The sequence below is a fragment of the Bufo gargarizans genome, unplaced genomic scaffold (genome assembly GCF_014858855.1).
Source record: "Bufo gargarizans isolate SCDJY-AF-19 unplaced genomic scaffold, ASM1485885v1 fragScaff_scaffold_773_pilon, whole genome shotgun sequence".
NCBI classification, from domain to species: domain Eukaryota; kingdom Metazoa; phylum Chordata; class Amphibia; order Anura; family Bufonidae; genus Bufo; species Bufo gargarizans.
The window spans coordinates 120,771-138,879 of NW_025334183.1; the positions used below are offsets into that span (position 1 = coordinate 120,771).

The 18,109-nt window shown below is 51.4% G+C and overlaps 1 protein-coding gene across 1 annotated transcript in view; it reads right to left on the bottom strand.

The window, feature by feature from the left end:
- Positions 1–745: 745 nt before the first annotated feature.
- The window catches only part of LOC122922829 (ATP synthase mitochondrial F1 complex assembly factor 1-like), a 37,946-nt gene continuing 20,582 nt past the window's right edge, over positions 746–18,109 (bottom strand). Inside the window, exons 6-9 of the mRNA XM_044273581.1 lie at positions 13,143–13,190; positions 12,930–13,025; positions 1,398–1,505; positions 746–1,012 (exon numbers count right to left, since the gene is read on the bottom strand). Coding sequence (XP_044129516.1) covers positions 860–1,012; positions 1,398–1,505; positions 12,930–13,025; positions 13,143–13,190 — 405 coding nt within the window. The 3' untranslated portion in view covers positions 746–859. The remainder of the gene's footprint in view (positions 1,013–1,397; positions 1,506–12,929; positions 13,026–13,142; positions 13,191–18,109) is intronic.

Consider the following 18,109-nt stretch of genomic DNA (forward strand, 5'->3'; position numbering starts at 1 on the left):
ACAAGTTTATACACCGTGTGCTCATGTTTCTTGAGGTGCCAGGATGAGGACATTCCTGTCACCGCCAGTTCTGTGAGGTCTGGCAGACGTTCTTCTCTGCCTCTTGTATGACGTTCTTTGTTTTGGTTTCACTTTGTCATCTCCTTTCCTTCTGCCAGGTGTCACTTATTTAGACTAATCGTCTTCCTTTATATTCCCTCCCATACTGCCTCACTTTGCAGTTTATACTATGTCCTGGATGAAGTGTTCACTGCTGGAGGCTGCTGCTGTTTGCTCAGATAGTATTTTCCTTTATTGTGTTTCCTTGCTGGCTAGATTCTAGGTGACCCTGACTCTGTCTGTATTAAGTGCAGGGAGCCGGTGGTCGTGTCCCCTCACTATTATAGGGTTTTCAGGTGTCACACAATCTTAGGTACGTGGGCATGCAATCGTCTACCATTGAGATCCTTGCATGTGCATATCAGTCAGGGAGAGCTCTTAGGGTTTTACAGAGCTCGCCTATATGCTCCTTAGTTTGGGATCAAGCCAGTCGGTCGTTTATTTATGGTTACAAATTGCAGCTTTCTCCATGGTTTCCCCACCAGATTTTGTATATTCGAGGACCGGTGCTGCCCCTCCTCATGCCACATATGTACCCTGAGGAGTTGTATAATGCTACACCTATATGGGTGGGAGGGTTGTGTAATGCGATTATTACTCACTGAGAGAAGGCTGCACACACAAGAACATCACACACACCACGTAATAACCTTACTATCAGCCATGTAATAACCACCATGGTCAGCAGCTCTGAGAAGAGACGCCATCATGGGACAAGTTACATACAAAAAGTGGCGCCCCCAGTGGGCAGTCTGCTCGGCTATAAGTCCACTCTGCTCTGCTCCAGGGCAGACACCACTGCCATGTACTTGAAGTCACTGGGACTGTGGTTGAAGATCTCCACCAGATGAAACTGATCCCCGGCGTAGAAAAGTTGAACCTGATTGGCCAGACACTGCGCTTCTTGGACATTCTGCAAGAACAAACAACTCCCATCATCTTATGCCAATGAGAGAATGCAGCGGAGCGCTCCTGAAACAGGATATGAGGAGGTCCCTGTTCTGGATCCAATAGCCTCAGCCTAGGGTTAGTCAGACATGCTGCCTAGAAATAGAGGGGTTGCCCAGCGGGTGTCAGGGGGCTTTCTGTCAGCCAGTGGAGGGTATATTAGGGGGCATGCTGTCAGCTAGCGAGGGTTGTCAAGGGCGTTGACAGCCACAGGTAGGAGATGGAGGGGTGTTAGGGTTGTTCTTCCCAGCCAGGTGTAGGAGGTGGCAGGGGGTGAGGGGGCATTCTGTCAGCCAGTAGTGGTGGGACGATAGGAGGTGTTCTGTCAGCCAGTAGCGGTGAGTTTTTACCAGGTATTTGGGGTCACGCTCAGCCGTCATTAATACGATTCCTTTGTTGGCTCGAAGCTCGCTGTAGTGATGCAGGATCAGATGACTTGGTGCAGAGTCGCCCTTTGTCTGCAAGACAAACCCCCTAAAAATAGTTTACCTGGGAAAGGGGCATCTGGTCACATGATCAGTCTCTACAAACACGCAGCAGTGCCCATCGTTACATACAGCCCTGATATAATGGCGCCCCCAGATCCAGAAATACAGAGCGGTGACCCAATATTATGGTGTGCCCTCCCCAGATCCTGAAATACAGAGCGGTGTCCTGATATAATGGTGTGCCCTCCACCCCCCAGATCCTGAAATACAGAGCGGTGACCTGATATAATGGTGTGCCCTCCCCCCAGATCCTGAAATACAGAGCGGTGTCCTGATATAATGGTGTGCCCTCCACCCAGATCCTGAAATACAGAGCGGTGACCTGATATAATGGTGTGCCCTCCACCCAGATCCTGAAATACAGAGCGGTGACCTGATATAATGGTGTGCCCTCCACCCCCCAGATCCTGAAATACAGAACGGTGACCTGATATAATAGTGTGCCCTCCCCCCAGATCCTGAAATACAGAGCGGTGACCTGATATAATGGTGTGCCCTCCACCCCCCAGATCCTGAAATACAGAGCGGTGACCTGATATAATGGTGTGCCCTCCCCCCAGATCCTGAAATAGAGCATTGTCCTGATATAATGGTGTGCCCTCCCCCCAGATCCTGAAATACAGAGCGGTGTCCTGATATAATGGTGTGCCCCCCCCCAGATCCTGAAATACAGAACGGTGACCTGATATAATGATGTGCCCCCCACCCCCCAGATCCTGAAATACAGAGCGGTGTCCTGATATAATGGTGTGCCCTCCCCCCAGATCCTGAAATACAGAGCGGTGTCCTGATATAATGGTGTGCCCTCCCCCCAGATCCTGAAATACAGAGCGGTGACCTGATATAATGGTGTGCCCTCCCCCCAGATCCTGAAATACAGAGCGGTGTCCTGATATAATGGTGTGCCCTCCCCCCAGATCCTGAAATACAGAGCGGTGACCTGATATAATGGTGTGCCCTCCCCCCAGATCCTGAAATAGAGCTTTGTCCTGATATAATGGTGTGCCCTCCCCCCAGATCCTGAAATACAGAGCGGTGTCCTGATATAATGGTGTGCCCCCCCCCAGATCCTGAAATACAGAACGGTGACCTGATATAATGATGTGCCCCCCACCCCCCAGATCCTGAAATACAGAGCGGTGTCCTGATATAATGGTGTGCCCTCCCCCCAGATCCTGAAATACAGAGCGGTGTCCTGATATAATGGTGTGCCCTCCACCCCTCAGATCCTGAAATACAGAGCGGTGACCTGATATAATGGTGTGCCCTCCACCCAGATCCTGAAATACAGAGCGGTGACCTGATATAATGGTGTGCCCTCCACCCCTCAGATCCTGAAATACAGAGCGGTGACCTGATATAATGGTGTGCCCTCCACCCCTCAGATCCTGAAATACAGAGCGGTGACCTGATATAATGGTGTGCCCTCCACCCCCCAGATCCTGAAATACAGAGCGGTGACCTGATATAATGGTGTGCCCTCCCCCCAGATCCTGAAATACAGAACGGTGACCTGATATAATGGTGTGCCCTCCACCCCCCAGATCCTGAAATACAGAGCGGTGACCTGATATAATGGTGTGCCCTCCACCCCTCAGATCCTGAAATACAGAGCGGTGACCTGATATAATGGTGTGCCCTCCACCCCCCAGATCCTGAAATACAGAGCGGTGACCTGATATAATGGTGTGCCCTCCCCCCAGATCCTGAAATACAGAGCGGTGACCTGATATAATGGTGTGCCCTCCCCCAGATCCTGTAATACAGAGCGGTGTCCTGATATAATGGTGTGCCCTCCCCCCAGATCCTGTAATACAGAACGGTGACCTGATATAATGGTGTGCCCTCCACCCCCCAGATCCTGAAATACAGAGCGGTGACCTGATATAATGGTGTGCCCTCCCCAGATCCTGAAATACAGAGCGGTGACCTGATATAATGGTGTGCCCTCCCCCCAGATCCTGAAATACAGAGCGGTGTCCTGATATAATGGTGTGCCCTCCCCCCCGATCCTGAAATACAGAGCGGTGACCTGATATAATGGTGTGCCCTCCACCCCCCAGATCCTGAAATACAGAGCGGTGTCCTGATATAATGGTGTGCCCTCCCCCCAGATCCTGAAATACAGAGCGGTGACCTGATATAATGGTGTGCCCTCCCCCCAGATCCTGAAATACAGAGCGGTGACCTGATATAATGGTGTGCCCTCCACCCAGATCCTGAAATACAGAGCGGTGACCTGATATAATGGTGTGCCCTCCACCCAGATCCTGAAATACAGAGCGGTGACCTGATATAATGGTGTGCCCTCCACCCCCCAGATCCTGAAATACAGAGCGGTGACCTGATATAATGGTGTGCCCTCCCCCCAGATCCTGAAATACAAAGCGGTGACCTGATATAATGGTGTGCCCTCCCCCCAGATCCTGAAATACAGAGCGGTGTCCTGATATAATGGTGTGCCCTCCCCAGATCCTGAAATACAGAGCGGTGTCCTGATATAATGGTGTGCCCTCCCCCCCAGATCCTGAAATACAGAGCGGTGTCCTGATATAATGGTGTGCCCTCCCCCCAGATCCTGAAATACAGAACGGTGACCTGATATAATGGTGTGCCCTCCCCCCCAGATCCTGAAATACAGAGCGGTGACCTGATATAATGGTGTGCCCTCCCCAGATCCTGAAATACAGAGCGGTGTCCTGATATAATGGTGTGCCCTCCACCCCCCAGATCCTGAAATACAGAACGGTGTCCTGATATAATGGTGTGCCCTCCCCCCAGATCCTGAAATACAGAGCGGTGACCTGATATAATGGTGTGCCCTCCACCCCCCAGATCCTGAAATACAGAGCGGTGACCTGATATAATGGTGTGCCCACCCCCCAGATCCTGAAATACAGAGCGGTGACCTGATATAATGGTGTGCCCTCCCCCCAGATCCTGAAATACAGAGCGGTGTCCTGATATAATGGTGTGCCCTCCCCCCAGATCCTGAAATACAGAGCGGTGACCTGATATAATGGTGTGCCCTCCCCCCAGATCCTGAAATACAGAGCGGTGTCCTGATATAATGGTGTGCCCTCCCCCCAGATCCTGAAATACAGAGCGGTGACCTGATATAATGGTGTGCCCTCCCCCCAGATCCTGAAATACAGAGCGGTGTCCTGATATAATGGTGTGCCCTCCCCCCCAGATCCTGAAATACAGAGCGGTGACCTGATATAATGGTGTGCCCTCCACCCCCAGATACTGAAATACAGAGCGGTGTCCTGATATAATGGTGTGCCCTCCCCCCAGATCCTGAAATACAGAGCGGTGTCCTGATATAATGGTGTGCCTTCCCCCCAGATCCTGAAATACAGAGCGGTGTCCTGATATAATGGTGTGCCCTCCACCCCCCAGATCCTGAAATACAGAGCGGTGACCTGATATAATGGTGTGCCCTCCACCCCCCAGATCCTGAAATACAGAGCGGTGTCCTGATATAATGGTGTGCCATCCCCCCAGATCCTGAAATACAGAACGGTGACCTGATATAATGGTGTGCCCACCCCCCAGATCCTGAAATACAGAGCGGTGACCTGATATAATGGTGTGCCCTCCCCCCAGATCCTGAAATACAGAGCGGTGACCTGATATAATGGTGTGCCCTCCCCCCAGATCCTGAAATACAAAGCGGTGACCTGATATAATGGTGTGCCCTCCACCCCCCAGATCCTGAAATACAGAGCGGTGTCCTGATATAATGGTGTGCCATCCCCCCAGATCCTGAAATACAGAACGGTGACCTGATATAATGGTGTGCCCTCCACCCAGATCCTGAAATACAGAGCGGTGACCTGATATAATGGTGTGCCCTCCCCCCAGATCCTGAAATACAGAGCGGTGACCTGATATAATGGTGTGCCCTCCCCCCAGATCCTGAAATACAAAGCGGTGACCTGATATAATGGTGTGCCCTCCACCCAGATACTGAAATACAGAGCGGTGTCCTGATATAATGGTGTGCCCTCCACCCCCCAGATCCTGAAATACAGAGCGGTGTCCTGATATAATGGTGTGCCATCCCCCCAGATCCTGAAATACAGAACGGTGACCTGATATAATGGTGTGCCCTCCCCCCAGATCCTGAAATACAGAGCGGTGTCCTGATATAATGGTGTGCCCTCCACCCCCCAGATCCTGAAATACAGAGCGGTGACCTGATATAATGGTGTGCCCTCCCCCCAGATCCTGAAATACAGAGCGGTGACCTGATATAATGGTGTGCCCTCCCCCCAGATCCTGAAATACAAAGCGGTGACCTGATATAATGGTGTGCCCTCCACCCCCCAGATCCTGAAATACAGAGCGGTGTCCTGATATAATGGTGTGCCCTCCCCCCAGATCCTGAAATACAGAGCGGTGACCTGATATAATGGTGTGCCCTCCCCCCAGATCCTGAAATACAGAGCGGTGACCTGATATAATGGTGTGCCCTCCCCCCAGATCCTGAAATACAGAGCGGTGACCTGATATAATGGTGTGCCCTCCCCCCAGATCCTGAAATACAGAGCGGTGACCTGATATAATGGTGTGCCCTCCCCCCAGATCCTGAAATACAGAGCGGTGACCTGATATAATGGTGTGCCCTCCCCCCAGATCCTGAAATACAGAGCGGTGACCTGATATAATTGTGTGCCCTCCACCCAGATCCTGAAATACAGAGCGGTGACCTGATATAATGGTGTGCCCTCCACCCCTCAGATCCTGAAATACAGAGCGGTGTCCTGATATAATGGTGTGCCCTCCACCCAGATCCTGAAATACAGAGCGGTGACCTGATATAATGGTGTGCCCTCCACCCCCCAGATCCTGAAATACAGAGCGGTGACCTGATATAATGGTGTGCCCTCCACCCAGATCCTGAAGTACAGAACGGTGACCTGATATAATGATGTGCCCTCCACCCCCCAGATCCTGAAATACAGAACGGTGACCTGATATAATGATGTGCCCCCCACCCCCCAGACAGGGCCGTCTTTAATATTGATTGGACCCTGGGCAAAAATTTACTTGGGCCCCCTGGATCCCGCCTTCCCACACCCCAGCATGCAATCACGCCTCCACCACAACACACACACAAAAAATCCACACATCTGGTAGAGTCCAGTGATATAAATCCTTCCAGTTCTGAAGACTCCAGCGGCTCAGGATCAGTGCTCTGGGCAGCCGGGCTCAGGCTGGAAGTGGGCACCGCTCTGCAGGAAGGAGACCAGGGCTCGGCTCACCCTAGTGTTACAGTGCACCCCAGCACCCCACAGTATGCAGTATAGCACCCTGTAGTATACAGCACCCCACAGTATGCAGTATAGCACCCTATAGTATACAGCACCACACAGTATGCAGTTTAGCACCCCACACTATACAGAACCCCACAGTATATAGTAGAGCAGTATAGCAGCCCACAGTATACAGCACCTCACAGTATACAACACCTCACTGTATACAGCACCCCAAACTATACACGATACAGCCCCCCACACTATACAGTACAGCAGTATAGCACTCCCCCCCCACTATACAGCCCCCCCCCCCACACTATACAGGCCCACCACACAGTATACAGGCCCCCACACAGTATACAGGCCCCCACACAGTATACAGGCCCCCACACAGTATACAGGCCCCCACACAGTATACAGGCCACCACACAGTATACAGGCCACCACACAATATATAGCCCACCACACAATATATAGCCCACCACACAATATACAGCACCCCACTATACAGTAGTTTACAGTATATTAACATAACAGCCCCTGTCACCTTTTTCTGATGTAATCTTTACACAAAAAAGCTCCACAGTTAACACAGTTAAACACTCAGTAGGACCTGTGATGACCTCATAGCCATGTGACCAGTAATTGCTAGGTTACTGGTCACATGGTAATGATGTCATTAAGGTCCTAGAGCAAAACTCATTAAGGTCCTAGAATTAAGATCATTAACACAGTACGATCATGATGCCTGTGTAGCCGACAGCCTGACACCCGGGGCAGTAGCTAGCAGGGCTCAAGAGGCAGCTGCCTTGGGCCCCCCAGGAGCAACTGGGCCCTGGGCAGCTGCCCCTTTTGCCCCTTGGTAAAGACGGCCCTGCCCCCAGATCCTGAAATACAGAGCGGTGACCTGATATAAATGATGTGCCCCCACCCCTCAGATCCTGAAATACAGAGCGGTGACCTGATATAATGGTGTGCCCTCCACCCAGATCCTGAAGTACAGAACGGTGACCTGATATAATGATGTGCCCTCCCCCCAGATCCTGAAATACAGAGCGGTGACCTGATATAATGGTGTGCCCTCCCCCCAGATCCTGAAATACAGAGCGGTGACCTGATATAATGGTGTGCCCTCCCCCCAGATCCTGAAATACAGAGCGGTGACCTGATATAATGGTGTGCCCTCCCCCCAGATCCTGAAATACAGAGCGGTGACCTGATATAATGGTGTGCCCTCCCCCCAGATCCTGAAATACAGAGCGGTGTCCTGATATAATGGTGTGCCCTCCACCCCCCAGATCCTGAAATACAGAGCGGTGACCTGATATAATGGTGTGCCCTCCACCCCCCAGATCCTGAAATACAGAGCGGTGTCCTGATATAATGGTGTGCCCTCCCCCCAGATCCTGAAATACAGAGCGGTGACCTGATATAATGGTGTGCCCTCCCCCCAGATCCTGAAATACAGAGCGGTGACCTGATATAATGGTGTGCCCTCCACCCCCCAGATCCTGAAATACAGAGCGGTGTCCTGATATAATGGTGTGCCCTCCACCCAGATCCTGAAATACAGAACGGTGTCCTGATATAATGGTGTGCCCTCCACCACCCAGATCCTGAAATACAGAGCGGTGTCCTGATATAATGGTGTGCCCTCCCCCCAGATCCTGAAATACAGAGCGGTGTCCTGATATAATGGTGTGCCCTCCACCCAGATCCTGAAATACAGAACGGTGTCCTGATATAATGGTGTGCCCTCCCCCCAGATCCTGAAATACAGAGCGGTGTCCTGATATAATGATGTGCCCTCCCCCCAGATCCTGAAATACAGAGCGGTGACCTGATATAATGGTGTGCCCTCCCCCCAGATCCTGAAATACAGAGCGGTGTCCTGATATAATGGTGTGCCCTCCTCCCCCCAGATCCTGAAATACAGAGCGGTGACCTGATATAATGGTGTGCCCTCCCCCCAGATCCTGAAATACAGAGCGGTGACCTGATATAATGGTGTGCCCTCCTCCCCCCAGATCCTGAAATACAGAGCGGTGACCTGATATAATGGTGTGCCCTCCCCAGATCCTGAAATACAGAGCGGTGTCCTGATATAATGGTGTGCCCTCCCCCAGATCCTGAAATACAGAGCGGTGACCTGATATAATGGTGTGCCCTCCACCCAGATCCTGAAATACAGAGCGGTGACCTGATATAATGGTGTGCCCTCCCCCCAGATCCTGAAATACAGAGCGGTGTCCTGATATAATGATGTGCCCTCCACCCAGATCCTGAAATACAGAGCGGTGTCCTGATATAATGGTGTGCCTTCCACCCCCCAGATCCTGAAATACAGAGCGGTGACCTGATATAATGGTGTGCCCTCCACCCAGATCCTGAAATACAGAGCGGTGACCTGATATAATGGTGTGCCCTCCACCCCCCAGATCCTGAAATACAGAACGGTGACCTGATATAATGGTGTGCCCTCCCCCCAGATCCTGAAATACAGAGCGGTGTCCTGATATAATGGTGTGCCCTCCACCCAGATCCTGAAATACAGAGCGGTGACCTGATATAATGGTGTAACCCCCCCCCCCCAGATCCTGAAATACAGAGCGGTGACCTGATATAATGGTGTGTGTGTGTCCCGATCCTGAAATAGAGGGGTGACCTGATATAATGGTGTGCCCTCCCCCCAGATCCTGAAATACAGAACGGTGACCTGATATAATGGTGTGCCCTCCACCCCCCAGATCCTGAAATACAGAACGGTGACCTGATATAATGGTGTGCCCTCCACCCCCCAGATCCTGAAATACAGAACGGTGACCTGATATAATGGTGTGCCCTCCCCCCAGATCCTGAAATACAGAACGGTGACCTGATATAATGGTGTGCCCTCCCCCCAGATCCTGAAGTACAGAGCGGTGTCCTGATATAATGGTGTGCCCTCCCCCCAGATCCTGAAATACAGAACGGTGACCTGATATAATGGTGTGCCCTCCACCCCCCAGATCCTGAAATACAGAACGGTGACCTGATATAATGGTGTGCCCTCCACCCCCCAGATCCTGAAATACAGAACGGTGACCTGATATAATGGTGTGCCCTCCACCCCCCAGATCCTGAAATACAGAGCGGTGACCTGATATAATGGTGTGCCCTCCACCCCCCAGATCCTGAAATACAGAGCGGTGACCTGATATAATGGTGTGCCCTCCACCCCCCAGATCCTGAAATACAGAGCGGTGACCTGATATAATGGTGTGCCCACCCCCCAGATCCTGAAATACAGAGCGGTGACCTGATATAATGGTGTGCCCTCCCCCCAGATCCTGAAATACAGAGCGGTGTCCTGATATAATGGTGTGCCCTCCACCCCCCAGATCCTGAAATACAGAGCGGTGTCCTGATATAATGGTGTGCCCTCCACCCCCCAGATCCTGAAATACAGAGCGGTGTCCTGATATAATGGTGTGCCCTCCCCCCAGATCCTGAAATACAGAGCGGTGTCCTGATATAATGGTGTGCCCTCCACCCAGATCCTGAAATACAGAGCGGTGACCTGATATAATGGTGTGCCCTCCCCCCAGATCCTGAAATACAGAGCGGTGACCTGATATAATGGTGTGCCCTCCCCCCAGATCCTGAAATACAGAGCGGTGACCTGATATAATGGTGTGCCCTCCCCCCAGATCCTGAAATACAGAGCGGTGACCTGATATAATGGTGTGCCCTCCACCCCCCAGATCCTGAAATACAGAACGGTGACCTGATATAATGGTGTGCCCTCCACCCCCCAGATCCTGAAATACAGAGCGGTGACCTGATATAATGGTGTGCCCTCCACCCCCCAGATCCTGAAATACAGAGCGGTGTCCTGATATAATGGTGTGCCCTCCCCCCAGATCCTGAAATACAGAGCGGTGACCTGATATAATGGTGTGCCCTCCACCCCTCAGATCCTGAAATACAGAGCGGTGTCCTGATATAATGGTGTGCCCCCCCCCCAGATCCTGAAATACAGAACGGTGTCCTGATATAATGGTGTGCCCTCCACCCAGATCCTGAAATACAGAGCGGTGACCTGATATAATGGTGTGCCCTCCACCCAGATCCTGAAATACAGAGCGGTGACCTGATATAATGGTGTGCCCTCCACCCCCCAGATCCTGAAATACAGAACGGTGACCTGATATAATGGTGTGCCCTCCCCCCAGATCCTGAAATACAGAGCGGTGTCCTGATATAATGGTGTGCCCTCCACCCAGATCCTGAAATACAGAGCGGTGACCTGATATAATGGTGTGCCCTCCCCCCAGATCCTGAAATACAGAGCGGTGTCCTGATATAATGGTGTGCCCTCCCCCCAGATCCTGAAATACAGAGCGGTGTCCTGATATAATGGTGTAACCCCCCCCCCCCAGATCCTGAAATACAGAGCGGTGACCTGATATAATGGTGTGTGTGTGTCCCGATCCTGAAATAGAGGGGTGACCTGATATAATGGTGTGCCCTCCCCCCAGATCCTGAAATACAGAACGGTGACCTGATATAATGGTGTGCCCTCCACCCAGATCCTGAAATACAGAACGGTGACCTGATATAATGGTGTGCCCTCCCCCCAGATCCTGAAATACAGAACGGTGACCTGATATAATGGTGTGCCCTCCACCCCCCAGATCCTGAAATACAGAGCGGTGACCTGATATAATGGTGTGCCCTCCACCCCCCAGATCCTGAAATACAGAACGGTGACCTGATATAATGGTGTGCCCTCCCCCCAGATCCTGAAATACAGAACGGTGACCTGATATAATGGTGTGCCCTCCACCCCCCAGATCCTGAAATACAGAGCGGTGACCTGATATAATGGTGTGCCCTCCACCCCCCAGATCCTGAAATACAGAGCGGTGACCTGATATAATGGTGTGCCCTCCACCCCCCAGATCCTGAAATACAGAGCGGTGACCTGATATAATGGTGTGCCCACCCCCCAGATCCTGAAATACAGAGCGGTGACCTGATATAATGGTGTGCCCTCCCCCCAGATCCTGAAATACAGAGCGGTGTCCTGATATAATGGTGTGCCCTCCACCCCCCAGATCCTGAAATACAGAGCGGTGTCCTGATATAATGGTGTGCCCTCCACCCCCCAGATCCTGAAATACAGAGCGGTGTCCTGATATAATGGTGTGCCCTCCCCCCAGATCCTGAAATACAGAGCGGTGTCCTGATATAATGGTGTGCCCTCCACCCAGATCCTGAAATACAGAGCGGTGACCTGATATAATGGTGTGCCCTCCCCCCAGATCCTGAAATACAGAGCGGTGACCTGATATAATGGTGTGCCCTCCCCCCAGATCCTGAAATACAGAGCGGTGACCTGATATAATGGTGTGCCCTCCCCCCAGATCCTGAAATACAGAGCGGTGACCTGATATAATGGTGTGCCCTCCACCCCCCAGATCCTGAAATACAGAACGGTGACCTGATATAATGGTGTGCCCTCCACCCCCCAGATCCTGAAATACAGAGCGGTGACCTGATATAATGGTGTGCCCTCCACCCCCCAGATCCTGAAATACAGAGCGGTGACCTGATATAATGGTGTGCCCTCCACCCCCCAGATCCTGAAATACAGAGCGGTGTCCTGATATAATGGTGTGCCCTCCCCCCAGATCCTGAAATACAGAGCGGTGACCTGATATAATGGTGTGCCCTCCACCCCTCAGATCCTGAAATACAGAGCGGTGTCCTGATATAATGGTGTGCCCTCCCCCCAGATCCTGAAATACAGAGCGGTGTCCTGATATAATGGTGTGCCCTCCCCCCAGATCCTGAAATACAGAGCGGTGACCTGATATAATGGTGTGCCCTCCCCCCAGATCCTGAAATACAGAGCGGTGTCCTGATATAATGGTGTGCCCTCCACCCCCCAGATCCTGAAATACAGAACGGTGACCTGATATAATGGTGTGCCCCCCCCCCAGATCCTGAAATACAGAGGGGTGACCTGATATAATGGTGTGCCATCCGGATCCTGAGATACAGAGCGGTGACCTGATATAATGGCGCCCCCGAATCCTCACATACAGAGCAGCGGCCCCAATATAATGCCGCACTGTGACCTTACCTGGATGTTTATCAGTGTAGTGAAGTGAAGCTCTGCCCCTGACCACTGTCCGACATAAAACTCGTATCCCTCCTTCCTGGGCAGCGAATAAAGAAACTGCAAGAAAAGTGAATGAATGAGACGCGGGAGATGCGGAAATAACCAAGGCCTCTGCACAAGGACATGCCCCCAATGACACAGCAGCTGCACCCGCAGGATGGCGACTCTACTCACAGAGGGGCAGCACTGAGAACGTCTGCAGATCAGGTCAAAGGCTTCTCCCTGAAAAGAAGACAAAGGAAGAGTCAGCGGGGATCATTTATTAAGGAGCCTAATTTATGATTGAGGAGGGAAAAGGGGGTGCGTCTAGTCAGAAAACAGGCGCCTATTTGGTAGTCCTCGCACCTCCCGGAAATTCTACTCCAGGTGACAAATGGAATAAAAAAATAAAAAGGTTTGTGGTTAATGTTAACCACAAAACAGGCAGTGACTCCACACACTACGCCCCCCCCCCTCCCCCACAAAGTGCCCTCCATATACACTATACCCCACCCAGTGCCCTCCAGACACACTACGCTGCACCCCACACACTGTACCCTCCACACACACTATGCCCCACCCAGTGCCCTCCACCCCCCACACACAGTGCCCTCCAGATACACTACGCTCCACCCCACACACAGTGCCCTCCACACACACTACGCTCCACCCCACACACAGTGCCCTCCACACACACTACGCTGCACCCCACACACAGTGCCCTCCACACACACTACGCTGCACCCCACACACAGTGCCCTCCACACACACTACGCTGCACCCCACACACAGTGCCCTCCACACACACTACGCTGCACCCCACACACAGTGCCCTCCACACACACTACGCTGCACCCCACACACAGTGCCCTCCACACACACTACGCTGCACCCCACACACAGTGCCCTCCACACACACTACGCTGCACCCCAACACACAGTGCCCTCCACACACACTACGCTGCACCCCACACACAGTGCCCTCCACACACACTACGCTGCACCCCACACACAGTGCCCTCCACACACACTACGCTGCACCCCACACACAGTGCCCTCCACACACACTACGCTGCACCCCACACACAGTGCCCTCCACACACACTACGCTGCACCCCACACACAGTGCCCTCCACACACACTACGCTGCACCCCACACACAGTGCCCTCCACACACACTACGCTGCACCCCACACTCAGTGCCCTCCACACACACTACGCTGCACCCCACACACAGTGCCCTCCACACACACACTACGCTGCACCCCACACACAGTGCCCTCCAGCTACACTATGCTCCACCCCACACACAGTGCCTTCCACATGCACTACGCGCCCCACCCACACAGTGCCCTCCACCCCCCACACACACAGTTCCCTCCACACACACTACGCTGCACCCCACACACAGTGCCGTCCATACACACTATGCCGCACCCCTGTACAGGGATCTTCATTCTACTGCAGGGGAGCCACCAGACCACTTCTTGGAGTAGTCTCTGTTCAGTAGAGTACTGACCCAAAGGAGGAGTCAAGAGACACTGGCACAGAACACTGAGGGATGTGGCGGGGTTTAGTGTCAGGCTGATTCTGGAGAACAGGCAGAGGTCAGGACGGGCAGCTCCGGATGATTACAGAGAAACAGGCAGAGGTCAGGGCGGGCAGGTCAGGATGATTACAGAGAAACAGGCAGAGGTCAGGGCGGGCAGGTCAGGATGATTACAGAGAAACAGGCAGAGGTCAGGGCGGGCAGCTCAGGATGATTACAGAGAAACAGGCAGAGGTCAGGACGGGCAGCTCAGGATGATTACAGAGAAACAGGCAGACGTCAGGGCGGGCAGCTCAGGATGATTACAGAGAAACAGGCAGACGTCAGGGCGGGCAGCTCAGGATGATTACAGAGAAACAGGCAGAGGTCAGGGCGGGCAGGTCAGGATGATTACAGAGAAACAGGCAGAGGTCAGGGCGGGCAGCTCAGGATGATTACAGAGAAACAGGCAGAGGTCAGGGCGGGCAGCTCAGGATGATTACAGAGAAACAGGCAGAGGTCAGGACGGGCAGCTCAGGATGATTACAGAGAAACAGGCAGAGGTCAGGACGGGCAGCTCAGGATGATTACAGAGAAACAGGCAGAGGTCAGGGCGGGCAGCTCAGGATGATTACAGAGAAACAGGCAGAGGTCAGGGCGGGCAGCTCAGGATGATTACAGAGAAACAGGCAGAGGTCAGGGCGGGCAGGTCAGGATGATTACAGAGAAACAGGCAGAGGTCAGGGCGGGCAGGTCAGGATGATTACAGAGAAACAGGCAGAGGTCAGGGCGGGCAGGTCAGGATGATTACAGAGAAACAGGCAGAGGTCAGGGCGGGCAGGTCAGGATGATTACAGAGAAACAGGCAGAGGTCAGGGCGGGCAGGTCAGGATGATTACAGAGAAACAGGCAGAGGTCAGGGCGGGCAGGTCAGGATGATTACAGAGAAACAGGCAGAGGTCAGGGCGGGCAGGTCAGGATGATTACAGAGAAACAGGCAGAGGTCAGGGCGGGCAGGTCAGGATGATTACAGAGAAACAGGCAGAGGTCAGGGCGGGCAGCTCAGGATGATTACAGAGAAACAGGCAGAGGTCAGGATGATTACAGAGAAACAGGCAGAGGTCAGGATGATTACAGAGAAACAGGCAGAGGTCAGGATGATTACAGAGAAACAGGCAGAGGTCAGGATGATTACAGAGAAACAGGCAGAGGTCAGGATGATTACAGAGAAACAGGCAGAGGTCAGGATGATTACAGAGAAACAGGCAGAGGTCAGGATGATTACAGAGAAACAGGCAGAGGTCAGGGCGGGCAGCTCAGGATGATTACAGAGAAACAGGCAGAGGTCAGGGCGGGCAGCTCAGATACTTAAGGTTCAAAATCTGTAAACTAGCAGAAGTCGGTACATGAGAAGACAAGTTATATGGCACCTTTTGCAGGACACTACAATACTAGAATTTATTGCTCAGGCACCCTCCCACTGAGGAAGGTGCCGTAAAGGCATTTTTTTTCAATTGGTCTTTATTAAAGATTGTCAACAGTGAGAGCATGGGTGTGTCTGACGCGAGATGCTAAGCTCCACCCTTGCGAACTGTTGTGGAGCTAGCAGGCCATGCAGTGATGTTGGAGACGCCGGGTGCCTGGATGCAGTAAGGACTGGGAGTGAGGGAGGCAGATGACCAGTGTTGCTCAGCCGATTCAAATCACACCCTGAGCAGCAAAATTGAGTCAAAATATTAAATTTATAAAAAAAAATTACCAAATTTACAAAAAAGTGAAACATTTGCAATTTTCAAAATTTCACATTTCTCTGCTTTTAAAACAGATAGTGATACCTCCTAACATAGCTATTACTTTACATTCCCCATATGTCTACTTCATGTTGGGATCATTTTGTAAATGACATGTTCTTGTTTTGGGACGTTAGAAAGCTTAGAAGTTTAGACGCAAATCTTGTAATTTCTGAAGTCACTTTGTGAGGCTTACATAATAGAAACCACCCATAAATGGCCCCATTTTAGAAATTACACCCCTCAAGGTATTCAAAACTGATTTTAAAAACTTTGATAACCCTTTAAGTGTTCCACAAGAATTAAAGGAAAATGTAGATGAAATTTCAGAATTTTACTTATTGGCAGATTTTTCCATTTTAATCAATTTTTTCCAGTAACAAAGCAAGGATTAACGCAAGGGTTAACAGCCAAACAAAACTCAATATTCATTGCCCTGATTCTGTAGTTTACAGAAACACCCCATATGTGGTGGTAAACTGCTGAACGGCTGCAGAAGGAAAGGAGACTTGAATAGGAGCTTAGATGTACATAGTGGATAAAGGAGGTTGTTTTAAATATCTAGGGATAAATATTTCAAGAAATTTGGAGGAGTATGTCAAACTAAATGTAGTTCCACTTTTAAAGGAATTAAGAAAGAGAACTAGTGTTGGTCGAGAACCAAAGTCCTCGGGTGCTTTGGCCGAACACCTCGGGATGCTCAGGTGTTCTACTGAGCACAATGGAAGTCAATGGGAGAAGCCGAGCATTAAACCAGGCCCCCCCTGCTCTGAAGAGGGGGGGGCGTCTGGTTCACAGGAAAAGGTCAGAAATTGATGGAAACACCTCCGAAATGGTTCTGGATGCATCTTGGACTCCTAGGTCGCTGATGGGAACGATGTTGTCAGAGTAGTACGCCACATTTACAGATTGACAATAAAACGCACAAAACCGAAGATAAAATCCATTTTAGAGGAAACATTCTTTCCTGTATATTTACTTATATATAAAGTGCAAGTGCTGCCAAACATTACAAGGAAGAGGCTCCGATACAACCTGTATATCACATAATGGAGGGCCTCATTCACATTGTGGTACAATTGTTCAGGTAGTGGGACTCCTACACTCATAAAGCCTATACACTAAGTGAAAGGGCGGCCAAACATTACAAGGAACCGGCACTACAATACACCCTTTATCCCACATAAAGGAGGGCATCATACACAGCCTTTAAAAATTATGATTGATGGCCTGCTGGTGACCCTCAAAAGCATTATGGGTGAGGGTCTGCTGGTGAGCTGACCCTGTAAAACATTATATGCAAGGGCCTGCAGGTGAGCTGGCCCTGTAAAAGATTGTAGGTGAAAGCCTGCTGGCGAGTTCACCCTTTAAAAAATTATATGCGAGGGCGTGCAGGTAAGCTGACCCTGTAAAACATTATATGCGAGGGTCTGCTGCCGAGCTGACATCTAAAAAATGTTGTGGGCAAAGGCCTACTGCTGAGAACCATCTAAAAGTTTAGGGGTGAGGGTCTGCTGCTGACCCGCTAAACATTATGGGTGAGGGCCCGCTGCTGAGCTGACCTCTAAAACATTAGGAGCGAGGGCAGACTAATAAGCATGTTGATCTGATGGAAGAGAAGGATGAGAAAGGGGAGATTAAACCATATCCCCTTGTTTGTGGTGGAAGGGGTGCAGGGAATACAGTGTATTCAGTACATTATAAACAACACATGTAAAGTGCCTTTATATTCAGCCGCTTTCCTCTGGTGGAGTCGAGAAGTCACGGTCATTCCAGGCCTTGTTCATTTTTATACGAGTCAACTTGTCAGCATCTCCAGTTGACAGGCGGATACGCTCATCTGT